Here is a 26,850-nt window from a genome sequence, read left to right on the forward strand (position 1 = left end):
ATGCCATTTAAATGAAAGTAGGCAAGAGAAAATGCCTCTAAAAATATGTGTGTGTGTATCTATTAGAAAAAGCAACTCAGAAGTACTCAAATTGTTACATGATAAATATTCTAGAAGTTATCTTATAAATACCTTAATTCACATGAGCTTGGAGGACAGGTGAAATTTCAGATAAGCAGGGCCTGTCTTGAAAACTAGAATGTGGCAGAGGACTAGGCGACCCAGACGTCGGATCAGGTGGAGGATCCATCACGTGCAGCTCTTTCCGATCCTCGGGCAGCTTGCTTGTGAAATGCGTAGGTGTGGTGTGATATCTTTGGGGAGCAGGGTGGTGTAATTACACAACCAGGAGCAGCAGTGCTTCTCTGATTCCTGCTGGCCTTTCATTAGCTTCGAGGAGAAAGGGAACTTATAGAAATGCAGGGCTATGCATTTGCTTGATCTAAGGCCTTTCTGCCTCCTCCTCTTCAGCTTGTAAGCCTCCCTGTTCAGTACTTATTAAAATCTTTATCAGAGGGCAGGAGAAGGGGAAGGGTAGAGTTCAAACTGCTTCTGTTTTCATCTGCGTTTTTCCTCCACATCTAGGATCACCAGCTAATATCCGTAAGACAGTTCTCTTATAGCAAAGAACACTTTGTTTTTTAGTTAATTATGTTTTTGTTGTAGAAATAACTGAATAAGAAAGTTTCTGTGTCGACAGCTTTATTTTAAAAGATTTCTACATTAGAAATACATATAATTTCATCTGCATAGCAAATAGGAATGTTTATAAACTATCTGGGCAGGATAAAGTAGTCCATAATCTAAGCTGTGTGTGTCCTTCATTTTAAAATTCAGAGCTGGCTATTGGTTTTAAGTTAATTTTATTTTATTGAAGGCATTACTTGCAATAGTTTTAAAAAATTCAATTGTAGTTAGAAACTTAGAACCAAAACCAATAGTCCCTCATCCTTCCCCTATCCTGATTCCCAAAGGCAAGCACTTTCCATTTTCTTTTTTTGGTCTAGTTTGGTAGGTATTTTCCTCCATATTACTGTATAGTAGGTGCACATCATTAGCCCTTGGTTATTCAGGGGTTTCCCATGTGACTATAGTCCTTCCTGTGTGCCAGACACTGTCCTAAGAGAACCGTAACCATTTAACATACTTCTACATCTTTGGCTACAAATAATGTAATATGATTTCAGTATTGACCATTTGGAGATGTCTGTGTGTAAAGTTGTCTCTTGTGTTATTGCAAAAGGATATTTGCTGTGACTAGTGCATTCTTTTGGCAGAATTCAGTTAACCTTTGCCCTGCTTCATTTTGTTCTCCAAGGCCAAACTTGCCTGTTACTCCAGGTATATTTTGACTTCCTACTTTTGCATAAACAAAGAAAAGCCGAGACGAAGGTCCATATACTCAAGGCAACAGTCTTCCCAGTGGTCACATACGGTTGTGAAAGCTGGACCGTAAAGAAGGTAGAACACCAAAGAATTGATGCCTTCAAACTGTGGTGCTGGAGAAGACTCCTGAAAGTACCTTGGACAGCAAGGAGATTAAGCTAGTCAGCCTTAAGGGAGATCAACCCCGAATAGTCACTGGAAGGACTGACGCTGAAGCTGAAGCTCCAGTATTTTGGTCATCTGATGTGAACAGACGACTCAATGGAAAAGTCCCTGATGCTGGGAAAGATTGAGGGCAGGAGAATAGAGTGTGAGAGGATGAGATGGCTGGATGGCATCACCTATGCAATGAACATGAACTTGTCAAACTCCAGGAGACAGTGAGGGACAGGGAGGCTTGGCGTGCTGCAGTCCATGGGGTCGCAAAGAGTCAGATACGACTGCGTGACTGAACAACAACAACTTACTTCTCATAACAGGTAGGAACTATTATTATCTGCCAGTTAAGGTGAGGAAAATGAGGCACAAAGAAACTTAAGTGCCCTGGGTCTCAGAAAGTGCCTACCTGATGATCAAACTCTAAATATTATTCACTCAGTATCCAATTATTATATCCTTTGTTATGTAGATGTTTAGCTTCCTGGAGTCAAGATTTCTTTTAACATCTAAGTCGACTTACATCCTACATAACTCTGAACAGTTGCACCTTTGACAGGTCCCTTCCTGTCCTGGGGTTCCCTGCTTTGGCCCAGTGCTGACATTTGGCCAGGATTCTCGTGTCTGCTGCCAGCGTCCCCCTGCTGCCAGCGTCCCCCTCCTGGGGTTGGCTTCCTGTCTTCTGCATCCCACATTTCTCTCTTTCCTTGTTTCCTCTCTCAGTTTGTGGGAACATATCGGCCAGTATCTTCATGAGAAAGGATGTTAATACTTCTTTAACACTGAGAAAGTTGATTTTTATTTTAAGGCTTTGTACAACTGAAATGTCTTTAATCTATTCTGCTACTCAATTATTGGCTTGCCTAACAATTCTAGGTTGCAACATTTTCACTCAGAATTTTGAAGGACTGCTCTATTCTTTCCTAACTTCCAAAGTTGCCTTAGCGAAGCATAAACCATTCTTGTTCCTAATCCTTTGACTGATACTTGATTTTCTCTCTTTTAGAATCTTCTATGCCTGGGGTTTGCCAATTTCACAAAAATCTTCTTTGGTTTGGGACTTTTCCTCATCATTGCTTGGTAACCTTTTCAATGTGAAGGCTCATTTTCTTCGGTACAATATTCTTGTCATCTTTTTTTTTCCCCTTAATAATTTCGACTTCATTATTTTTTCTGTCCTGTTTGAATGGCACTCCGATTGGTTTGACATTGGACTTCTTATATTCGTTTCCTTATTTTCCATTTCTTCTTTCCCATTGCTCATGTTGACTTTTCTCCTCTTACTTTCCAGGAGTAAGAATCTTTTAAATTTACTAGCATTTTGCTGCCTGCTGCTCCTTTTCTAACAGCATACTATTCTTCTTACATGGATGCATTACGGTCTCTTCTCTTTTGAAGATATTGATTATAACTGCTTTGAAATTCTCTTCTGTTCCCTGAATTGCCTATTTCTTCTGAACTCCTTATCTCTGTGGTGGTTTCCTCAAATGCCTGCTATCCCTGGTCGTCCACTTACGCATGGGAGTCCACGTTCACCACACACCCATGCATGGAGATGGTATCTACACATGGCTGATCTCATCACTGCTGAGCACACAGCCAGGTGGTCCTGCTATAGACCCCCACATGCCAGTGTAGAGACTCTGAACACTTCTTCTGGATTTTCCAGTCTGTTGCTCAGAAGGAGCATAAATACAGGTGTTGGAATTCTGAGAAAAGGGTATGTAGCTTCTCACCCTCGAGATGGAGACTTTCACTTCATTCTCTTCCTTTCAAGGTGCGTCTCACCTAACGTTTCTTTTACTGGTGTTCCCAAGTCTGGGGCTCAGTTTCTCTGGCAAACACTCTGGCTTCTTGCATAGACAAGGGAAGAGAGTAGTTCTTGGACTACAGGGAGAGGGGATAGAAATATGGGGGCTCAGTGTTTTCCTCATCCCTCACTTCCACTCACCCCATTTCTGTGGCGTCTGATCCTTCTAGTTCCTGAGCTGTGACAGTTTCTAGGAGAGTACTGGTTCTCATGTGTACCCTTCCTCTACTCTCTCACCCTGAAGGCGTTTGGGTTGGACCTTCCTTTTCTTTGTTAATCTACAAATCATCCTCCTCCGATGAAAACAGTGGAATTTGTGTCCATTTCTTACTCTCCTTGTTATCTGGGGGGTGTTTTTTGAAAGGGATGCAAATGTCTTTCTCCGTCATCTTGAAACTGTAAGACAGTTTCACTGGGTTTGGATCTTGCTGCTGCTGCTGCTGCTGCTGCTGCTAAGTCGCTTCAGTCGTGTCCGACTCTGTGCGACCCCATAGACGGCAGCCCACCAGGCTCCCCCGTCCCTGGGATTCTCCAGGCAAGAACACTGGAGTGGGTTGCCATTAAAGCAAATCCTGAAAGTCTATCAAGCATGCAGTACTTATACTGTATTCTGGAAATCAGTGCTGTAAACACGATGAAGATGTGCTGAAATTTAGAGAGATTGTTGCCTGTGAAAATGCTGCTGTTTAGAACAAGCTGATGAACTGGAACAGCAAGAATAGAGACGGAATAATGTCAACATAAGATAATTCAACTAGAAATTTAATTAGAAGATAAAATCGAATGCCATGTAACAGACTCAAGTTCAAAATCCGGAATCATTTTTAAGCCATCAGTTATCACCCATTGTATACTCTGTTGGAATATACTTTAAGGTCTTACACAGCCGACGACCCCGCCCCCTTCTTGGAAATCCAGCATCTAGCTCTTAGACTATTTGTATCATGGATATTTTTGAGAATTTAATAAAAGCCATGGGCCTTCTTCCTAGAAATTATTCTATAACTTCATGGTGTTCAAAGGCCATGGAGCCCACCTCTAGGTCCCCCCAATAAAGAATCCCTGAAGTACAGCACAGTCACACGCAGCATATTTACCTCTCTTGGCTGTGATACCTGAGTTACTGAAGCAGTACCTATCTCTTGACTGTGATTTAACGCTGCCTGGTAAATGGTTTCTGAGGGTCGTCAGCCCTGAGATGTGCCCACCTGCCACTGAGTGTCCATTGCCCCTCCCCCACCCCATCCATCTTCTTTCTAGTCCTATCCATTCTAACCTACACTTGACACACACTGGGGAGAAAAAGTCAGCTGCCTGCTGAAGACAATATACTTTCAAAAGAGAACACAGTGGCAGCAGGAAGTACATTTTAATGTGTTTCTCCTATGCTTAATTCTATTTTTATTTTCAAATAAAATGATACGTTTGTTGCTACTGATCCAGTAACTAACTACCCATTATCCAATAATGAGTTTTGTTGACCATTATTTTACTCTACCCTCTCACCTGTATTCCCTCATGGCCCATATCAGAAATGTAAAGCAGAGAATATCATATATCTAAGTAAAAAGATCGGAGAAGGCAATGGCACCCCACTCCAGTACTCTTGCCTGGAAAATCCCATGGATGGAGGAGCCTGGAAGGCTATAGTCCATGGGGTCGCTGAGGGTCGGACACGACTGAACGACTTCACTTTCACTTTTCACTTTCATGCATTGGAGAAGGAAATGGCAACCCACTCCAGTGTTCTTGCCTGGAGAACCCCAGGGACGGGGGAGCCTGGTGGGCTGCGGTCCATGGGGTTGCACAGAGTCGGACACGACTGAAGTGACTTAGCAGTAGCAGCAAGTAAAAAGATAACCAAGGCATACAGAGCTAGCTTCCATGTCACCCTCTCCAGAAAAGCCTGTCACGACCCTCTGAGCAGGTCTCCTGGAACAGTCCTCTGCTGGGTTAGACGCATGCTGGGGTAACCCTGCCCCCAACCACTTGAGCATATAATCACTGGGACTCTCAAGGACCCAAACAGTAAGACTGAGTTGAAGTGTTTCTTAAACTAGCCAGTGATTTCCTGCCATTCAGTCAACACAGAATTCAAACCGGTGAGGCTATGCTGCCATGGCAAAGCTGATCCTGTGTGGAGTCAGAGGAACATGATGCGCAGAGGGAAACTGACAGTTGCTTTTTGACTCTGTGGGGCTTTGTGGGTGGCTCAGTGGTAAAGAGTCTGCCAGCAATGCAGGAGACCCGGGTTTGATCCTTGGGTCAGGAGGACCCCCTGGAGAAGGGAATGACAACCCAGTCCAGTATTCTTGCCTGAGAATTTCATGGACAAAAGAGCCTAGTGGGCTGCAGTTTGTGGGGTCACAAAGTCAGACACGACTGAGCGACTAACACCTGTGGCTCTGTAGAATCCAGAAGTATAAAAAACAACAGCCATAATAACATTAGGTGGTGCTATAGAGGCTTCTTCACTCATTTGACAAAAATGCTCAGTTCTTAGTGGGTTTCCTAGTGGTTCAGATGGTAAAGAATCCACCTGCAATGCAGGAGACCTGGGTTTGATCCTTGGATCAGGAAGATCCCCTGGAGAAGGGAATGGCTACCTACTGCAGTATTCTTGTCTGAAGAATTCTCCATGGAAACAGGAGCCTGGTGGGCCACAGTCTATGGGGTCGCAGAGTCAGACACAACTGAGCAACCAACCCTAGTGTGTGTTAAGTAATTGATCTATCTGAGAAAAGAGGCTTGGGATAATACTGACAACAGATATCCCTTCTATAGTATTTAGTATGTGCCAGGCACTGTTCTAAACCCTCAGATACCTTAACCCATCTAATCCTTACAAGTCTAATCTTTACAAGAATTCTCTGAAGGAGAAGCTGTTCTCATCTCTCCCATTTTACAGAAGAAGATGTCGAAGCAACAGACTACACCACTGCAATGAAACGGAGACAAGGTTAGACTCTAGGCTACCTGACTCCCGAGTCTGTGTCCTCCCTGTGCAACCCAGCCACAAAGGTGAGAGTGTATGTGCAGCTGTACAGCTTTCAAAGACCTTTGTAATAATAGAATGACGGGAGGATATTCAGGAATCACTTGGAGGGTGCTTTAGTCCACCACGAGGGTTATTCTTTATCGTCTGTTTCTGGCCACAGCACGCAGCTTGGGGGGGTCTCAGGTCCCCAGTAAGGAACTGAATGTGAGCCAAAGGCAGTGAAAGCCCAGAATCCTAATCCCTAGGTCACCAGGGAACTTTCAACAATGGATGTTTATTCTTGAATCGTAAGAGGTTAATAGTGCAGAGCCACTGGACATCTTGAGCCAAACACAGCTCTGGTGCATCAAGATGTGGCTAATAATATACAGTGATTTTAAATGAGGTTTAGAAAGAAAAGAAAGAGACAATGGTTTGTGTACAACCACCCAACTTTACAAAATGTCTTAATACATTCATAGAAAAAGACTGTCAGGATGTACCTCAAAATGTTACTAGTAGTGGGATCAGAGGTGACTTTAGATTTTTTCCTTTGTGCTGCAAATTTCCTTAAAGAATGTTTATTCATTAGAATATATATACATTGTGTATGTGTAGGGCTTCCCTGATAGCTCAGTTGGTAAAGAATCTGCCTGCAATGCAGCAGATCCTGGTTCTATTCCTGGGTCGGGAAGATCCACTGGAGAAGGGATAGGCTACCCACTCCAAAATCTGTATGTGTAAATCCTTTTTTTTGTTTGTTTTAGAAATAAGCCCATGTCTCATCAACCTGTCCTAGCTTGGAATAAAATCATGACATCCTAAAAAGTGTCCATTCATTCATTCACTGAGCAAATGTTGATTCAGCAGGTACTCCTTTGCAGGCTAGAACAGAGCCCTGAAGAAGACAGGCCTGTCTGGCTCTTGTCGTGTGTATAGTCTGGTCGTGCCTGCGCCCACCAGAACAATGCCCCTTTTCTAGTGAGAAGCTATTCATATCACAATGCCGGTGGCAGTCTGTGGAAGAAAGCGATGGAGAAAGTGGCTGGCCGCTCCTGCTTTGTTTCTGGAGATGGTGCATCGTGGTCTGCGTGACCCTCGTCACCTGTGTGGCCACAGCGCGGGAATCTGAGAAGGTGATGCCAGAATTCTGCCTTCGTGTTTCTTCTTGAACTCAGCTGTGAGAGGTACTGAATGATGAGAAAGTTCCCAGGTTCATCCTATTGATTCTGAGATCTGGCAGGTGATGGACCAAGAGGGAGGGAATCCAGTGATGTACTGGAAATTCCTGATAGTCCCAGAAGGTCCTCGGCTCAACTGCTCCTCCGTGGATGCTGGTGACAGGCACTGCCATAGAGCCATCAGCACACTGGCTGAGGCTGAGAGAGAAAGTGAAGGGCTTCTGTAGAATCTTTCTTCTCTTCATCTTTCTTTCTTCTGAATAAGAAGAGCAAAGAGGGCCACTCAGACCATTCCGAGGCGTTCTGAAGAATGCGCATTCTCAAGGAAGTGCCTCCTCTAGAAGACTCTGCATGCCATATCCCTAATTGTGTCATCATGTCTCAACTGATCTAAACATGACTTCATACCCCAGGAGTGATGTGAGCTTGAGGCTGAAAGGCAGCATTTAATTTCTGGTATTTCTTAATTTCTGGTGTGCAGTGGAGAAGGAAATGGCAACCCACTCCAGTGTTCTTGCCTGGAGAATCCCAGGGATGGCAGAGTCTGGTGGGCTGCCGTCTATGGGGTTGCACAGAGTCGGACACGACTGAAGTAACTTAGCAGCAGCGGCAGTAGTGTTGCAGGGGCCCTGTCTGGGGCCTTTGTTTGGTAATTAAAATCAAATTTACTGTAGCCAAAGAGTGCTCGTTTCATTGAGGGTTTCAATGTAAATGCCACATACAGAGTGCTCAGGTCTTCCAAAGAACACCCCAGACTGCAATGCTGATGGCTGGTCCAGCTGTGCTAGGTCATCCATCACATGTGGTGTCTGTCCGTGAAACTTAGATCTCCTAACCAAGGATGGAAGGTTCTGTGAGAATGGTGCCTCAATCACCCTCCCAATTCAGCTCACATCCCAGCTGAGTGGATCAGAATAATAAAAGAATTGTTAAGGCACGTGTTTGGGCTTCACAGGCATTTGCAGCCAAGCCAGCATGCTTCTTTTTGGGACTCTATTTTCTGCTTCAAGATGGAATGGCCACCTTTCAATGTCAGGGCTTAACCTGCCTGCCAATACAAGAGATGTGGGTTTGATCCTTGTGTTGCAAAGATCCCCTAGATGAGGAAATGGCAACCCATTCCAGTATTCTTGCCTGAAGAATTCCATGGACAGAGGAGTCTGGTAGTCCATGTGGTTGCAAAGAGTCGGACATGACGGAGCACACACACATGCGTGTATAACATGTAAATCCTGGGGGCAGGTTGATGGATACTAACCTGTTCAATTTGCTCCAAAGCATTGGTTTTAAGCAGAGGACTTTCTCAAGCTTTCAGACGGAAGTAGCTTTCACTTGCTTACCAGGAGTGCTTATGAATGAATTTATACTTGATGCCATATCCTATCTTCTTTTTAAAATAGATCCTCTCTTTGCCAACAAGAGACAGTGGGTGATGAAAGCTCAGAGGGAGCGTAACAGGTATTCACAACGCAATCTTCCATTGTGGAGGGGAAAAAGCCTTACTTGAGAGCTTCCCTGGTGGCTCAGTGGTAAAGAATTCACCTGCCAATCCAGGAGACTTGGGTTCAATCCCTGGAATATCCCACATGCTACGAAACAACTAAGCCCATGCACCGCAGTTACTGAGCACCACAATTATGGAGCCTGTACTCTGGAGCCTAGGAGCTGCAGCTACGGAAGCCCGCGTGCCCTAGGACCCACATTCTGCCACACAAGACAAGCCACTGCAAGGAGAAACCTGTGCACCACAATCAGAGAGGAGGCCCCGGTCACCACAGCTGGAGAAAAGGCCGCACAGCGAGGAAGACCCAGCACAGCCAAAACGTAAATACCCTGTTAAAGAAGAAACCCTGCTGGATAAGTGGTTGCACCTAGATTTAGATCTAGACTGCATCGAAATCTAGATCTAGATTGCTGTTTACAGTAATGTTTGTCTGCCAATAATTGGATCTGCCAGGCTGAAGAAACGGCACTTCAGTCCTATTTTGAGGTCCAGAAACCAGAACCTTTCCCGTTGTTAGGGGACCACCAACCAACACCATGTTTACACGGCTCCTTTACCAAAGCATGTGATAAAATACAAACCAGTTGTAGTTTGTCTAGTTTCCATGGGAGGATAGCTTGGGTTTACCTGGGAGGATAGCTTGGGGGGTTTTGTTTTTGTTTTTTATTGGAGTATAGTTTATTTACAATCTTGTGTTAGTTTCAGGTGTACAAGGCATGGGACAGTTTTGATCAAATTTGCTTCTCTTCGTTTTCAAGATGAATGTAGTCAAATATTGATTAAACACTGATTTAAGTCTGCAATGATCCTTTGCTTGTCAAGTTCAGAGTTGGGAAGACCTTACAGTCTACACTTCAGTACTTTTACAACCAGAAGCTTCTTGAAGGCACTTATCAAATTGCAAAATCTAAGTCATGTTTTGGACATAACTTCTCTCTGAATCTCAAATAATATAGCAAATGCTTACTCATGTAAGACTCAAAATGGCCAGGTACCCCACGGACTATACAGTCCACGGAATTCTCCAGGCCAGAATACTGGAGTGGGTAGCCTTTCCCTTCTCCAGGGGATCTTCCCAACCCATGGATCAAACCCAGGTCTCCCGCATTGCAGGTGAATTCTTTACCAGCTGAGCCACAAGGGAAGCCCAAGAATACTGGAATGGGTAGCCTATCCCTTCTCCAGGGATCTTCCCGAACCAAGATCTCCTGCATTGCAGGCAGATTTTTTACCAACTGAGCTATCAGGGAAGCCTCTCAAAACTGGTACAAGCATATATGTTTGAGTAAATGTTTGTTGCATGAATTTAAAAAATGAATTGACTTTAATAATTTTAGTTAGTTTTAACTACCTCCTTGACTTAATTTTAACCTACTTGTTATCTTAATTTAAAAAAGTATCTATTTCGTAAAGTTAAAAACATATGAAAAATAGAATACTGTATTGAATACCCAAGTACTCGTTACCTAACTTTAGCAGGAAGCCACGTTCTGCTGCCTTGATTCATTTATCCCTTCACATGGTCTGTTTGTTTGCCAGACTATTTCAAAGCAAACCTCTGGCATCTGTCAATACTCTTCATTTCATTCTCAGGAAGTCATGATGTGGTCAAATAAAAATCAGTCAATGTATCTCTGCTCTCATATTTCGATAAAATGTGTGAAAACAAATACAAATGGTAAAAAGAAAAATGCTAAAAAAGAGTAAATATCTAATAAGCCTTTAAAAGTTGAATTTTTACTTCAATTTAGGTAATACAAAAGCAAAGCTACATGTATGCATATAGCAAGTATACTGTAATTCAAAAAAAGACAAAAGGAAAAACATATTAGATGTTTAACGTTTTTTTTTTGCTTTCAGTACTAAGAATATGCTTTATTATTTTTTGAGGATAAAGACGGCCTGCTTTTCTGTGTTTAGAAATATAGTTTATATTTTATGATAAACTGCCAGTGAATTGAATAGAACATGGGGTGTGTGAGCACAGAGAGTGAAGATCACCTGGTGAACATCAATTGTGCAGAGAGACAGTCCTCTTCACATGCCACAAAGAAGCCAGACTGATGAATTTTGAGAATATGAAACCTCTTCAAAACTTACCCAAAATTTTCACTAGTCATCACTGAGCTAAACTTGAACATGAGACTAGTGAAAAAAATTAAAACTTTATGAAGTCCCCAGCTTGACACCCTTAGGTGCCAGGTTTCATTCAGCCTCAAGAAAGTGCCACTACTGAGTCATAAGCTGTGGAAAATGGAGGCTGTGATAGATGGCCATCGCTCTGCTGCCGGGTCTCCCTGACCTGCAGGATTTGGCTGGAGTCATAAAATACAGAGCGACAGATTAAGCAGTTTACCAACACCGTAAAAATCTCAGGAATAAATTCACTTTAATAAAAAATCCTATATTGTAACCAGGCAACCGCAGCCCTGAAACCACACACATTTCCTTACAAGCCTGTGTCCATAGGCAAGAGCTTGCACTTCCCCCCCAAATGCCAGCATGATTATGTTCATACACTTTTACAATTTACATGTCCTAAGAAAAATACTCAGCTCTGGCTGATGGTGCGGGAGAATTTATTTTCACTGGAAAGGGAATGACCCATAACTCATGAATGGCAGCGCTTAAAGTGAGTTATGGAGGTTACTCTCCTGTCTGAGGAAGTGGATTGGATTATCCTTCTGCCCAATTGTATGTTTGATTATTAGCACACCAGTTTCTTAATTATGTGCTGCTTTGCCTTTGTCCTTTTGTAAAATAAATGTGGATAAAGGGAGTGTCAGCTAGAAGCATGGAGTGCCTCACTGGAGCTCTGAGAGGTGGCCAGAGAGAATAAAAATAGAAACCTTCTTAAATGACTAAAAGCCAGAAGTCTTAAATGTAATTTAGACACAGTATTCAAATTGATTAGCTCCCTAGTTAATTTACAGCACCCAGTGCTGATATTCTGCAAAAACATAAAAGAATCACTCCATTCCTCAATTAAAAATGTGTTTTCTTTGAAGTTACAGCGGAAATCAAAGTCTACCTACATGACAAAGAATTGGTTTTTCTAATATGCAGATTTTATTAGGATAATGTTGCCATTAATTTTCAAGTAAATTTAACTAGTTATTACTTATATTGATAAGGAAATGCAATGTAAAAATGATGTTTGATGATTACAAATGTAATTATTGTTTGTTACTTTGTTGTTGGTTACAGAATAAAACCATAGATCTCTTTGTACCTTACAACATTACAATCTACAAAGAAATTAGATTTCCATTGAGATTAGTAGTCTTGTTATAGAGCAAAAACATTTTATTTGAAAATTCAACTAGTTCTGTCCTTCTTTGGGTTAAGGGGGAAAGGAATTCTAATTGTGTTTCTAAGATCTCCTTGCAGAAGAAATTGTCTACCTCAAAAATCAAGGACTTCCCTGAAAACGGCAGATAGAGGACAGCACATTATCCTCAAGCTAGTGAACAGGATGGATTTTTCTTCCTAAACGTCCCTTCTGCTCTCTAGTTTGAATTATCAGTAAAACGACTTGGCTTATCTCTGAAAATAACCTTGTTGACAATCCAAATACGGACTTAAATGCGCTACCTCCACATATAATATTTAAGAAGCCCCCGTAAATGTCAGGAGGTTGTCAGTGTGTTTGCTGCGATACTTGGTTATTATTAGTGTTTAACTGCCTTTCCCCACCAGCACCAAGCCACCAGCACCGCCATCAATTTTAATGTGATCATGTGCTCGTCTCTTTTCATATCCAGTGAATTCTGCAAGATCATAATATTCTATATGAACCCTAGCTGAACCTTAGTGTGATAGGAAGAAAGAACAAGATTTCTAGCAATGATAGTTGTTCATCATTTTATAGTTTTTTGAAAAAACTGGACACTGAGCAACATAGTTCCCTGAATAATATTACCCTAAACTAAATCCACTCATTCAGTGAATCTTTATTGAGCCCTACAGGATACAGGGCATGCCCCAAAGTGCTAATGAGTACATTTATGGGATAGTAAAGAATACTGACTCTTAAAGAAACCGTTATTTTCCCCCTGGAAAATCTGTCAGAGCTCATACATCATTTATAAAACCTTAAAACGTCTCTGCAACCTTGGCATCACCACGTGCCTTTTTATTTTCCAGAATACAAACAAAAGCATGGTCGGTTCCTTTATGTGGTCTACACTGTACATATAAGAAATGTGCTTATTATCTTTCATTATGTATGTGCTTGATGGAATATTTATTCTACAAGCTTCTATAAATAAAGAGAATTTGTAAAATTATTCTTGATCTATCTGCAGGTTTTTATTCCCTGTTTTAACTGCAAATAGTAACTGGCACTCCATACTGCATTTATCTGAGGAATTAAAAATATTTGGTAATTTTTAACTACCTAAATTTCTCTTTAGAAGCAAAGAATAAGACAGATACATTTTCATTTTAATATTTGGAATTCTACCCCAGAGGCTTGTAATAAATTAAAAAGTCATTAGCAGGGTTCCCAGTGAACTAAACTTCCACCATTATACATCAAATTGCCTATTCGACGATGCAGTTTGCTCCTTTTCTTTTTAATTTCTAAAGAAACAAGACCTTTTTGTTACTTAGACATGAGCTTGAATACTTCTGCAAAACACAATTCTGAATCAAGCTATTTTCTGGACTTGAAATGATTATAAAGGTTAGGAAGCTGATTCTTACATATAATTTGCTTGCTCTGTTGTACTCTGTGTCACGGTTTGCTCACCAGTGACACACAAATAGGCATCTTCCCATTCCTAGAGACAATGGGCTTGGAAAAACACACACCCACAGAAAGACACAAGGAGAGGGCCGTACTATTTGCACTTAATAGCTCTGCAGGCAAGGAGACAGCCCTAATACAGGTCTGTCCTGATAGGAGGGTTCTTTTCAGACACACTGTCCTTGCTGATGGTTCTTTTAAGAAAAGAGTGTGGGGTGCGTGCCTCAGTATTTCTTGTCTTAGAAGAAAAGAAACGTCTTCAGGGAATGTTGCCAAGATCAACACCATCCGCCCCCTTTCTTTCCAGGCAACTGGCTGGGAAACTTTGCCTTGGAGCGCCATCTAGAGGAAAATTCAGCGCACATGCGTCGTGCTCTCTCACCTCTGTAACTCCAGCTGAATGAACCCAGGGGTTAATTATAACTTTTCTTTCATATGAATAGAGAATTTTAGTTCTAATTCAACACGTGGAAGTGGAATATAAGATAACTAGAATGGAAATAAAATCACTGACGAGAGCAAAACAGTGAAACAGTATTCAGGAGTACCTGAAGCCTGAAGCCTTAGAGGCCACTCAAGGAAATAAGTAGGTTATCATTTTGCCTACGTTGGCTACCAAGGTCGTATTTCAGAAGTTAGAATTGATGAGTGAATTACGCTCACTTTTTTTTTGCTCCTGGTCAAGTAATCTCTGTTATCTCAATATTTACTTTCTTAGTGAAAAAATTCTGATTAACCAGTCTGACTATGGTCAAGTTGGAGAGGAGAATACTTGTGTTACGGACAAAGCTGACATTTTCAACCTACGGTAACCTTTGGTTCAGAAACATTTAATGAACAGAAAATAATATCTTTTCCAAATATGGCTATTCTATTCAGTGTAAAAGAGAAAAAAATAACATTCACCAAGGTATTCTTTCCAAAGTCATGCATTTATTTTTCAACCTCTAGCCTCTTCTCCCCCTGGCCAAGAGAATTTTAAGAGTAAATTCTTCTCTTTATGAGCTAGCATTAATACAAAAACAAAACCCAGACTTTCTCAAACAGTGATACTCTTCAAGTTTGCTGAGCAGACTTGCAAAAACAACTCTACCTTTGAAATATTTAGGCAGAACAAGTATCTCCATGGTGGTAACATTCTGAGAGCTCTGCCTGCTTGTTTCTTGAAAAGGATCAAGATTTTCCATATTGTGGAAAAATTTACTAAAGAAAACTGGGTATGAATTCCCTTTTCTCCTAAATGTCCACTTGACCACGCAGTTCTTACCAGTTTCCTCTATCCCAGCTCTTTCAGTTCAGTTCAGTTGCTCAGTCGTGTCCGACTCTTTGCAACCCCATGGACTGCAGCAAGCCAGGCTTCCCTGTCCATCACCAACTCCTGGAGTTTACTCAAACCCATGTCCATCGAGTCGGTGATGTCATCCAACCATCTCATCCTCTGTCATCCCTTCTCCTCCTGCCCTCAATCTTTCCCAGCATCAGGGTCTTTTCCAATGAGTCAGTTCTTCCCATCAGGTGGCCAAAGTATTGGAGTTTCAGCTTCAGCATCAGTCCTTCCAATGAATATTCAGGACTGATCTCCTTTAGGATGGACTATGTTAAGGCTTATTGTAAAATCTGTTTCTGTTGATGACATCTTTAATCGCTCACTGAACAAGTTTCCTGCTTGGAGAAGGGAATGGCTACCCACTCCATAGACAGAGGAGCTTGTTGGACTACAATCCATGGGGCTGCAAAGAGTTGGACAAGACAAGCGACTAACACTTCACATAATTCAGTCCTTCAATGAACAAGATTCCTGCTTACTTATTTTGGTGATTCACCATAAATCCATAGGTTTTCCAAAATAATAGGTTAATAATTTCTTTATTGGATGTCCTCTGAGAGCCATATACATGAACTCTGGACACAAAAACTTATTACTTGTCTATGAGATCTGATTTGGAAAAGTAAAATGAGAGGGTTTTTTTTTTTTTTTCACGAAACATTGGTTCTTAAACATTTAAGGGTCTTGCTCAAAGCTTCTTCCTTCCTCATTTGACTGGCCGCCTGCTTTCATGGAGTATGTTACAGTGGGATGTCCAGTTTTTCCAGATTGTTTTTCTTGCTCCTTAAGCAGTTGTGGACACCCTTCTCCCCATCCCCTCCCAACCCCTGCAAAAAAACAAGTCCTTGAGTGTAAAAGTGAAGACATTTTGGTCCCATCTTCTTATGCTATATGTGTATTTCAGTTCAAATCAATCCAACACAAATTTGCTGAAAGCTTACCAAGTACAGGATTGAGTACAGGGTGCTGGTGACATGCTCAACAGATAGATGTTGAGCAAATAAATGAAGGTTATTGCAAGAACAAGAAATGACTTCTTTAGCCTCAAGCTGCTTACTTTACAGGAGAATGAGAGATCTTTAACTTCAGATACACAGCAGAAAGAAAGATGTGTTGTACAAGACACAGTGCAGAGAAATAAGTAATTTTTGACGATTACTGATGATTATTGAAATTATTGATGATTATGGAAAAGGAGACTTCATGGGAAAACCAGCATTAGATCAATGCATGTTAAAGAATGAGCAAAATTTTAGTAGGCAGGGAAGAGCGCAGAGTACTTCATGAGGAAGGAGCAGAAATCCTCCTTCACGTGGACCAAAGGAAAATGTTTGTCATTGGGCGTTCCCTCTTTTGGGTTTAAATTTTAATCTGGGTGCAAAGGTGCAAGGCGTTTAGATTTACATTATGAGAATCTTAAACTCATCTTCTCTTTTTCTGTGTGGCAGGTATGCTTACATACACGCACATGGATACACATGTATGTATATATCACCTTGAGGCTAAAGAAACCAATATATTTAAGCCAGAAACCATTTTAATTGATAATTGCTTGACAGTGTAAGTAGAAATAAGACCAAATGAGCCTTGTTTTTTGCCAGAAAATGGAAATGAAGAGAGGATTCTGTTTTAGTCTTTGCCACAAACATTTGCTTTTAGATTAAATTCCAAGGCTTACCTCTGGCCAGCTGCCCCAGCTGTTTCTATAAAACAGACTGGCCACCTTCACTTTGCTATAGCGCCTGGAGCAGAGCTTTGAAGCCTGGTGTGCCCTAAACCCTGAGAACACACACTCCTACTCCTTCCTTCCCACGGCCTCCCTGGACCTTCTCCAGATAAGCATCTCTCAGGAGTCCCATGTCCCTGTGGGTAACGTTCACACATCCCTTCTTTGGCTTTCCACCAGCCTGTGAGGTCTTATCCAGCAGATCTCTTTGTTTAGTCATTCATCCCCATATTCTCTGCAAAAAAGGTGGCTTTGAAAACCCAAGCATTTCTTTTGTTTATAAATAACCAGTTTCCCAAGATAAAACATTAAAAAGAGACTCAAGCAATCATTCAAAGACTACACCTGCTCCAAGGTGTCAGTGATTTTACAGCCTTAAAGCTCAGAGGTCGCTGTGAAATACACACTCCCGTCACCAGGGTAGGTAAGTTCCAACGTAAAGTTAATCACAGGGCAGCTTGTCTGAGAAACGGGAATGTGAAGGGGAAGCCAGTAGGTCCTCACAAGTGACAGATGACTTTCCACTGTCACCGAACACACTTACAGTCAACATGGCAAACATCAGCTGGCACACGTTGAAGGCGTGTCTCCAGTTGTGGTACAGAACCATTCGGTAATTCTTCCTTACTGTCAGAAGCCACCTACACAGTGTCTGAAATGGGAAGCGAAAGTTTACATCAGGCAGCTCCATGTGTCTGCAGTGGGCCATGATCAAAATGATACCTTATGTCTGAGGAACCCTCAACAGTGAGGTCCTTCCACAAACATCTCACACGATTCCCACAGTAATCCCACTAGGTGTGCAGGGAAAGCATGATCATCCCCGATGAATATTTGGGAAACCCAAGGCTCAAAGTGGCTACCACGTTGTTCTTGGGTGCACTCCTGGGAGCCCCATGACCGAACATCTTACCTCATAGTCAATCTTAAATTTCTGTACCATCCCCAGCTCCATGAACATCCGAAGAGCCGCCGTGATCATGGCGTCAACGTCGAGAGAAAAGTCATCAAAGTGTATGTCGTCGATGGCAAGTTCTGACACCAGGGGGATGTTGGCTGCCTACAAAAGCACAAGATATAAGTCAAGCCAAGTTCACCAGCTTTTCCAAGCCCTTCATCCTGCTCTCCTCTCCTGCTTATCAGACATGCCACATAAATCAGACCTGACCTTCACTTACACTCTGATACAGCTAAACTCTGAGCTAGAAATGTCTTTTGTTTCTGAACTGCTAATGCCCCAAGCAAATGAAGAGGAGGGGACGGGAGGAGGGAGAGGGAAGCTAATCTGCAGGAAAAAATATATACACTGGATCCGGTCTGCTGACTTTAGAATACAAAGCTGTCTGGTTTACTGAAACTGCAGTCAGACAGTGTATTCAGATGCATATTACGGAGCACTGGATGCAAGAAACATCTGGGCAGCCAGCAGCTGTGAATTTTAATTGCTGCTATTCGGGGGAAGGACGGGCCTACAGCACCGCCGTGTTTCTTGCAGCCTTAAATGCTGTCGCTGCGCACTTGCTCTTTGTTACACACGCGTTCTGTATATTCAGAAAGGTGGAAGGGATTAGCAACACATCTCTAGTGCAAAATGTGTTTCTTCATAGGATAGAGATGTTTGGAGGATTAATGAGGGCATGTGTTTCATTGAAGGAATAAATTTGCAATATAGTGTCATTCTATAAAAACATCACAACGTCGTTATAACACTGGTGGTACAGATTCAGTGTTTTCAAAACACTCCTGTTAGGCAGCTGTCAATCTGTTGCCCTACTCAAATTTAAAGGCAAGAAAAATTCTTTGGGGATATTTTTCTGGTTTCACTGGGTTTACCATATTCTTTGGGCCACGCTTGGTAAGGGAATCATTTCTATGTTTTCAGATTATCAGGGACCCTTCTGTATTCATAGTCCTAGTCTAGTCACTGGGTGTAAATTATCCAAGGAGTAATTTATGCTCTGGGACCACTTAGACTGAGCAATAAAATCCAGTTCTCCTCCCTGTAAGCATCCCAGAGACCACTGAATCAACCCTTCCTCCCCGGCCCTATTCTCCTCCACAGAAACACACATCTCTAGGCTAAAATCCAAGCACTGGTTATTCACCACAATGTGGAAGAACAATGAACAACTGCAGACAGACTCTCTGCCTGCTATTCTGCTGTTTAATTTTATTAAAAATTAATCAGTGTGGGGGCTTCCCTGGTGGCTCAGAGGTGGAGAGTCTGCCTGCCAGAGCGGGTTCGCTCCCTGGTCCCGGAGGATCCCACATGCTGCGGGGCAACTGAACCCGTGCACCACAGCCACTGAGCTGCGCTCTAGGCTCCAGAGCCGCTACTGAGGCCCCTGTGCCCTGCAGCCTGCGCGCTGCAGGGGGCGAGGCCACCGTGATGAGAGGCACAGGGCACTGTGGCACAGAGTGGCCCCGTCTCACTTCCGCTGGAGAAGGCCCCACTCAGTGGCGAGGCCCTGGCGCAGCCGTAAATACATTTTAAAAAAACTAATCAACTTGGGGCTTCCCTGTGACTCAGTGGGGGAGAGTCTGCCTGCCAATGCAGGAGACACAGGTTGGATCCCTGATCCAGGAGGATCCCACATGCCGTAGAGCAACCAAGTCCCTGAGCCGCAGCTATTGAACCTGCGCTCTAGAGTCTGGGAACCACAGCTACTGAAGCATATACACCCTCGAGCCCACGCTCTGCAACAAGATAAGCCGCTGCAACGAGAAGCCCGCACTCGACTAGGGAAAGCCTGCGCACAGCAAGGAAGACCCAGTATAGCCAAAAATGAATACATAAATACAGTTTAAAAGTAGTAGTTAAAAAAACTAGTCGGCTTATCTTTCAGTGAATCACTTTACTATAGTAACATATTTGTAGAATCTAACTCCTTAGAATGAAAAAGGTAAGGTTTGTGAAATTCCAACACAGTGGTGATGGAAACAGTCTTTGTGTGGAGGCGTCCTTATTTGGAGGTCCTGGACTCATGCTAAGCACTTTATTATCTTGTTTGTTGTTGTTTTTTTCTTTTGAAATAATTTAAAATCAAAGTTATACATGCATATAGTTTTAAGAGTAAGTTAGATCTGTAAGGTTAGTGACATACGCACACTAGCAGAACTCTTTGAGTGCCAACACTTTCCCTTACTTAGAGGCAACCACTTTCAAATCATCTAGATACATATTTTTTTAATTTGGCGAAGTAAGGTGCTTGTGATTTTATTTTTAAATGATTTTCTGTTTTAAGCATTATCTGTTAGCTTCCTCCCTGTTGAAATGAAGATGAAGCTGTCTTATTCTGTATCTATCAACTTTTGCTACCTCATATACCATCCCTTCTCATTCCTCAGTATAGTAATATAGTAATTTTGTTTGGAGAAATATTCAGGATTTATAGTGTAATGACTCTGTAAAAGAAATTCACAGCTAAGTCATGCAATTTACTATGGTTACTTTTCCTTGATAGGATTTTGTATTCTCACAATTAAGAAACTGTCTTCATTAATGTGAGCTTAGTTTTCTCCACCCTGATCACTAATTCAACCTCTAAGTTCAGTTCAGTTCAGTTGCTCAGTCATGTCCGACTCTTTGCCACCCCATGAATTGCAGCACGCCAGGCCTCCCTGTCCATCACCAACTCCCGTAATTCACTCAGACTCACGTCCATCGAGTCGGTGATGCCATCCAGCCATCTCATCCTCTGTCGTCCCCTTCTCCTGCCTCCAATCCCTCCAGCATCAGAGTCTTTTCCAGTGAGTCAACTCTTCGCATGAGGTGGCCAAAGTACTGGAGTTTCAGCTTTAGCATCATTCCTTCCAAAAAAATCCCAGGGCTAATCTCCTTCAGAATGGACTGGCTGGATCTCCTTGCAGTCCAAGGGACTCTCAAGAGTCTTCTCCAACACCACAGTTCAAAAGCATCAATTCTTTGGCACTCAGCCTTCTTCACAGTCCAACTCTCACATCCATACATGACCACAGGAAAAACCATAGCCTTGACTAGATGGACCTTTGTTGGCAAAGTAATGTCTCTGCTTTTGAATATGCTCTCTAGGTTGGTCATAACTTTTCTTCCAAGGAGTAAGCATCTTTTAATTTCATGGCTGCAGGCACCATCTGCAGTGATTTTGGAGCCCAAAAAAATAAAGTCTGACACTGTTTCCACTGTTTCCATCTATTTCCCATGAAGTGATGGGACCGGATGCCATGATCTTTGTTTTCTGAATGTTGAGCTTTAAGCCAACTTTTTCACTCTCCTCTTTCAGTTTCATCAAGAGGCTTTTTAGTTCCTCTTCTCTTTCTGCCATAAGGGTGGTGTTATCTGCATATCTGAGGTTATTGATATTTCTCCTGGCAATCTTGATTCCAGCTTGTGTTTCTTCCAGTCCAGCGTTTCTCATGATATAGTCTACATAGAAGTTAAAGAAGCAGGGTGACAATATACAGCCTTGATGTACTCCTTTTCCTATTTGGAACCAGTCTGTTGTTCCATGTCCAGTTCTAACTGTTGCTTCCTGACCTGCATACAGATTTCTCAAGAGGCAGGTCAGGTGGTCTGGTATTCCCATCTCTTTCAGAATTTTCCACAGTTTATTGTGATCCACACAGTCAAACGCTTTGGCATAGTCAATAAACCAGAAATAGATGTTTTTCTGGAAGTCCCTTGTCTTTTCGACAATCCAGCGAATGTTGGCAATTTGATCTCTGGTTCCTCTGCCTTTTCTAAAACCAGCTTGAACATCAGGAAGTTCACGGTTCACGTATTGCTGAGGCCTGGCTTGGAGAATTTTGAGCATTAGTTTACTAGCATGTGAGATGAGTGCAACTGTGCGGTAGTTTGAGCATTCTTTGGCATTGCCTTTCTTTGGGACTGGAATGAAAACTGACCTTTTCCCATTCTGTGGCCACTGCTGAGTTTTCCAAATTTGCTGACATATTGAGTGTAGCACTTTCACAGCATCATCTTTCAGGATTAACTCTCCACTAATTATCTAAATCTCATCTGAAAATGTTCAGATGCTTTGAGTATTCCAATAGTTTTATGAAGAAATCTCTGTTGGAACTTTCTGAACTATAATCGGGACTTGCACTCATCTCTGCCTCACATAGAGCTTTCATTCTAGACGTTTCTTCACCATAATTTTGGGGGTGCCTTCATCTCTCTTATTTCTATACCCCACATCTTTCTCTTTCCTGGCTCTCTCCTTATTTTGGTGAGACACATCTTACAATAGCTTCCCGAGAAAAGATGTATGTGCTAGGTAAATTTATGAGAGCTTGCACGTCTGGCATGTTTTCATATTATTGTCACATTTGATGGAAGGTTTGCCCATATGTCAGTTGCTAGGTTGGAAGTCATGCCAATAGAATGTTGAGGGCATTCTCTTTTGGTTTTAGATCTTCTTTGGAGAAGTCAGAAGCTATTATGAACTCATTACCTTTGCAAATGATTCCTTCTCCCTCTCTGTTTTTGTGGGATCTTCTTTTTGCTTCCAGAGTTCTGAAATGTCATGAAAAGGTGCCGAGGTGTGAGTTTAGTTTCATGTATAACCCTAAGTACTTTGTGTGTCCTTTAATCTGGAAAAGCATGAACTGCAATTCTAGAAAGAATGGAAAAATGCACCTTTAATGATTTCTTCCCATCTGTTATTTTTCTGGAATTCCTTTTATCTGAACTTTGGACTGTTTTTTCTTTTTTCCTTTTCCTCCTGTCCTGTATTTAATTTTATTTCTTTTTACTCTTTCTAGGAAATATAATCTCTCCTTAATATTTTAATACTACAGCTTTCATTTCTAAGAGTTTTCTTTTTGTCTGGGTTTATTTTTATTTTTTAATAGCACCTTAATTTTGTTTCAGGAGGCAATATCTTCTCTTACCACTCTGAGGATGTCAGTAATTCTACTTGACACTTTCTTCTCCCTTCAGAGTTTATGTCACTCTCTTCATTTTGTTTTAGCGTCTCTCTTTTTTATTGTGGTTAAAAACACACATTGTTATTGTTTAATCCCCAAATCTTGTCTGATTCTTTGTGACCCTATGGACTTTAACCTGCCAGGCTCCTCTGCCCATGGAATTTCTCAGGCAGGAATACTGGAGTGGATTGCCATTCCTTTCTCCAGGGGACCTTCCCAGGGGACCTTCCCAGGGGACCCAGGGATCGAACCTGTGTCTCTTATGTCTCTTGCATTGGCAGGAGGATCTTTACCACCAAGCCACTGGAGCTTCCCTTAAAACAATACGGCATAAATTTATCCTCTCAAATTTTTTAAAGTGCACAGTATTATTTACTAGATTTACCTTATTGTATAACAGATGTGTAGAACTTTTTCATCTTGCAAGACTGAAACTGTGCTCAGTGAACAACTTTCCATCCGCCACCACCCCCAACCCCGCCAGAAACAGTCATTCTTATTTCTGTCTCTGTGAGTTTGACTTCTCTAGATACCTCAGATGTGGTATCATGCAGTACTTGTCCCTTTGTGATTGGCTTACTTCACTTAGCAAAATGACTTCAGGGGTCACCACAATGTACCGTAGAAAAGTATTTCCTTCTTTTTTTTTAAAGCTGAATAATATTCCATTCTAGGTATTCAGCACAATGGTAAATACATCCTTAATCCACTCATGGTTGATAGTTTAGTCTCTTTCTCAATCAGCTTATCCTTCCTTAAATCATTTTAACACAGGCAAGGCTTCCGAGGTAACAGAGATTTTGCCCAGCTGTGTGGTGATCTTTGGTTTTCTGCCCCTGTTTAAAAGCAGAGCCCTGAAAGCTTCTTTTAGAAGAGCTTCTGGGGGCTTCTCTGGACAGGGATCTGACTGACCCCTTACCTTGGGAAAGCCACTGAATGTCTGAATCTTTGGGTCTTTGCTCTTTAGCTACTCAGGTTCCTCAGAGAAGAATCTTCCAGTATTACAGGAACAGAGATTGGAGAAGAAACTCAGCACTGGTCCATAACTTCATTCAATCCTCTTGTTTTCAGCCTGCATTCCTACCCGCAAGCTCTGCGCTTGTTTAACCCCACCCCAGAGACCTGCTGTTATACCTTCTTCAGAGGATAAGCCTCTAGTCTTTACAGAGTGGAGGGTGGGATAAAGAATCTGGAGGTCAAACTGCTTCTTAGATTCTCTGTTTCTTATTTATAGCCTTCCCTTCATCTCTGTTTCCAAAGGTACTTACTTAGCCAATTCCTGAGCTGTTTGATGGGGAGGGGTCTGTGGTGTAAACGTGTTTACCTTTCAGCTTTTCCCACTGATAGCTTATTTTGTCTTTCTAGGGTTTGCTGAATTACTTAATACTTATCCATCTGTTTTCTAGCTTTAAAAAGTTTATCTTTGTTAAGTCCTTGCCCAATTTCTATATTTTTGAGAATACATGCCCTTAAAAATGTCCTTTTGTTGTTATTTTAGTTGGGCTTCAACAAAAGAAAATGAGTGTATCTACTGTACCATCTTTATCTAGTAAGCATTTAAATGATCTTTATTAAATAGTGCCTTAAATGCTCAGCTTCATGGGAAATAGATGGGGAAACAGTGGAAACAGTGGCAGACTTTATTTTTGGGGGCTCCAAAATCACTGCAGATGGTGATTACAGCCATGAAATTAAAAGACGCTTACTCCTTGGAAGGAAAGTTATGACCAACCTAGATAGCAATATTCAAAAGCAGAGACATTACTTTGCCAACAAAGGTCTGTCTAGTCAAGGCTATGGTTTTTCCAGTAGTCATGTATGGATGTGAGAGTCGGACTGTGAAGAAAGCTGAGGGCCGAAGAATTGAAGCTTTTGAACTGTGGTGTTGGAGAAGACTCTTGAGAGTCCCTTGGACTGCAAGGAGATCCAACAAGTCCATTCTAAAGGAGATCAGTCCTGGGATTTCTTTGGAAGGAGTGATGCTAAAGCTGAAACTCCAGTACTCTGGCCACCTCATGAGAAGAGTTGACTCATTGGAAAAGACTCTGATGCTGGGAGGGATTAGGGGCAGGAGGAGAAGGGGACAACAGAGGATGAGATGGTTGGATGGCATCACCGACTCGATGCACATGAGTTTGGGTGAACTCCGGGAGTTGGTGATGGACAGGGAGGCCTGGTGTGCTGCAATTCACAGGGTGGCAAAGAGTCGGACATGACTGAGTGACTGAACTGAACTAAACTAAATGGTCAGCTTGGAGAGCTCACATGTAAGCCAGCCTTTGGATTAAGTCCCTTTGAATCTATGTGCACGAGCCTGGCTGCAACCATGTAGACCTCTCTCTTATGTGTCATCCTGATCTCACTCACTAGGCTGTAACAATCTCAGAGGCAGATGGCATGTTTCTTTCCCTTAGAGAAGCTCCAGAATGACTGTCTACTTCCATCACACATTTCAGGGCTTTGCATACAGAGAATGCCATGTACTTAGAATGTTCTGTGTTTGTTATAATTTGTTTAAATTCAAATACAGCTGGAAAACCACTTCCCAAGAGGGTAGAAGCCCTGTCCCAGAACATGCAGGTCTTTCTGGTCTAAGGAGAGGAGTTGGGTTCTGCACTGGCCAAGGAAGATAACCCTCTTACTGCTGATGGGGACTGCACTGCTGCTTTCCAGGTGGCCCTTGTCTTGCGGGTTATTTATAGTGTATTCCCTGATGCCATTATAAATCCTCTATCCTTCAAAGGCACTAAATTCCCTTAATTATCTTAAAAATTAAAGAATATAGGCATTTTTTCATTATGAAATGTTAATGGAAAGGAAATAAGAACATTAGGTTGAAAAATGTAGGATGACCTCTGGTTCACCAAGACCCATCCTTATTGACCTTGTCTTTTTTCCCCTAATAGGTTGATTGATCCATGGTTAAATCATACCAGTGTATAGATCATCCTGGGCCCTGTCGTAAACCCTTGCTGATACTCGTAGATGCAGAGAAAGTCCCAAGCCTTTGACCATTTTCAGCTATTTTGAGAAGTATTGATAGTTTTCAACTACACTCTTGAGTTCAAGAGCAGTTTCTGGAGAAATATATGAAGAAGAGAGTCATGTGTGTCCACTGGAGGCATACATGGAGATCTAGTCCACAAAAGATTTGAGAAGAGCATCCCCAAATTTCCTCGTTATAGAGCCACAAGCACCCCATCTCTTATAAGTAGAGAACGGGGCCGCATCTTCCAAACCTGTAATGAGTCTAGCCATAGGATATTAACAAAACAAATCAAAGTCAATTTCTCCAAGTGTCAGTCTTCAACTTTTAAATATTTATAAGGTACCATTTCCCTAAATCAAAGAGGAGTGCTACAATCCAAAATAGCTACTGAATTAATAGCCAGGAAATAACATTTGGATAAAAGAACCATTTACTTTATTGCCGCAATAAATGAAAACACAGAATTATGAGTCCTGGAGCTAATTTGAATAATGTTCAAGAAGTGGGACTCTAGCTGTCTGGGAGTTCCTGATATCCTCTGACCATTCCTCTTCTTTGTTTGGGTCTTCATAGTTAAGTGGTTATCAAAGGGAGTCATAAAACTGCCTCCTCTAAAACTGAAAAGGTAGCTTTACCAAGAGGCTGTAAAATGTTAAAATACTAGCCTGGATCCCTTGACACATGAATATTACATTTTATGATGCTCAGAAAATGGGAAGAAACAACAAAGTGGATGGTGGTCCTGCCCTAGCAATTGAAAGGGGAACTGTGTTGCCAGTCCGAGCCACTCACCCACTTATCCCTCTTGACAAGAAGATCCTGGGATGAATGAAATAATGAAGACAGGACCCTGGACTGTGGTGATCCAGAAGGGACTGCAAAGTTCTTTGTTTTGCCAGCAGTGTTATAGCACTTACTACATACATGACAGGCACTCTTCCAGCACTGTATGTATATTAATTCATTTGACTTTCACAAGGACCCTAGAGGTAGGAAATATTCCTAATCCCATGTTACAGATGAGGCAACTGAAACAGATGACAGACAATTTGTTCACATTTGCACAGTTGTGATTGGTAGAGATGGATATGAACCTGAGGCATCTTTTCTAGAGCCTGGCTCCTAACTACTATG

The 26,850-nt window shown here is 42.0% G+C and overlaps 1 protein-coding gene across 1 annotated transcript in view; it reads right to left on the reverse strand.

Annotated features, from left to right (window-relative positions):
- The window catches only part of PDE11A (phosphodiesterase 11A), a 449,211-nt gene that overhangs the window by 77,492 nt on the left and 344,869 nt on the right, over window positions 1–26,850 (reverse strand). Inside the window, exons 11-12 of the mRNA XM_005675916.3 lie at window positions 17,731–17,877; window positions 17,362–17,469 (exon numbers count right to left, since the gene is read on the reverse strand). Of these exons, the coding sequence (XP_005675973.1) occupies window positions 17,362–17,469; window positions 17,731–17,877 (255 nt within the window). The remainder of the gene's footprint in view (window positions 1–17,361; window positions 17,470–17,730; window positions 17,878–26,850) is intronic.

The sequence above is a fragment of the Capra hircus genome, chromosome 2 (genome assembly GCF_001704415.2).
Source record: "Capra hircus breed San Clemente chromosome 2, ASM170441v1, whole genome shotgun sequence".
Lineage (NCBI taxonomy): Eukaryota > Metazoa > Chordata > Mammalia > Artiodactyla > Bovidae > Capra > Capra hircus.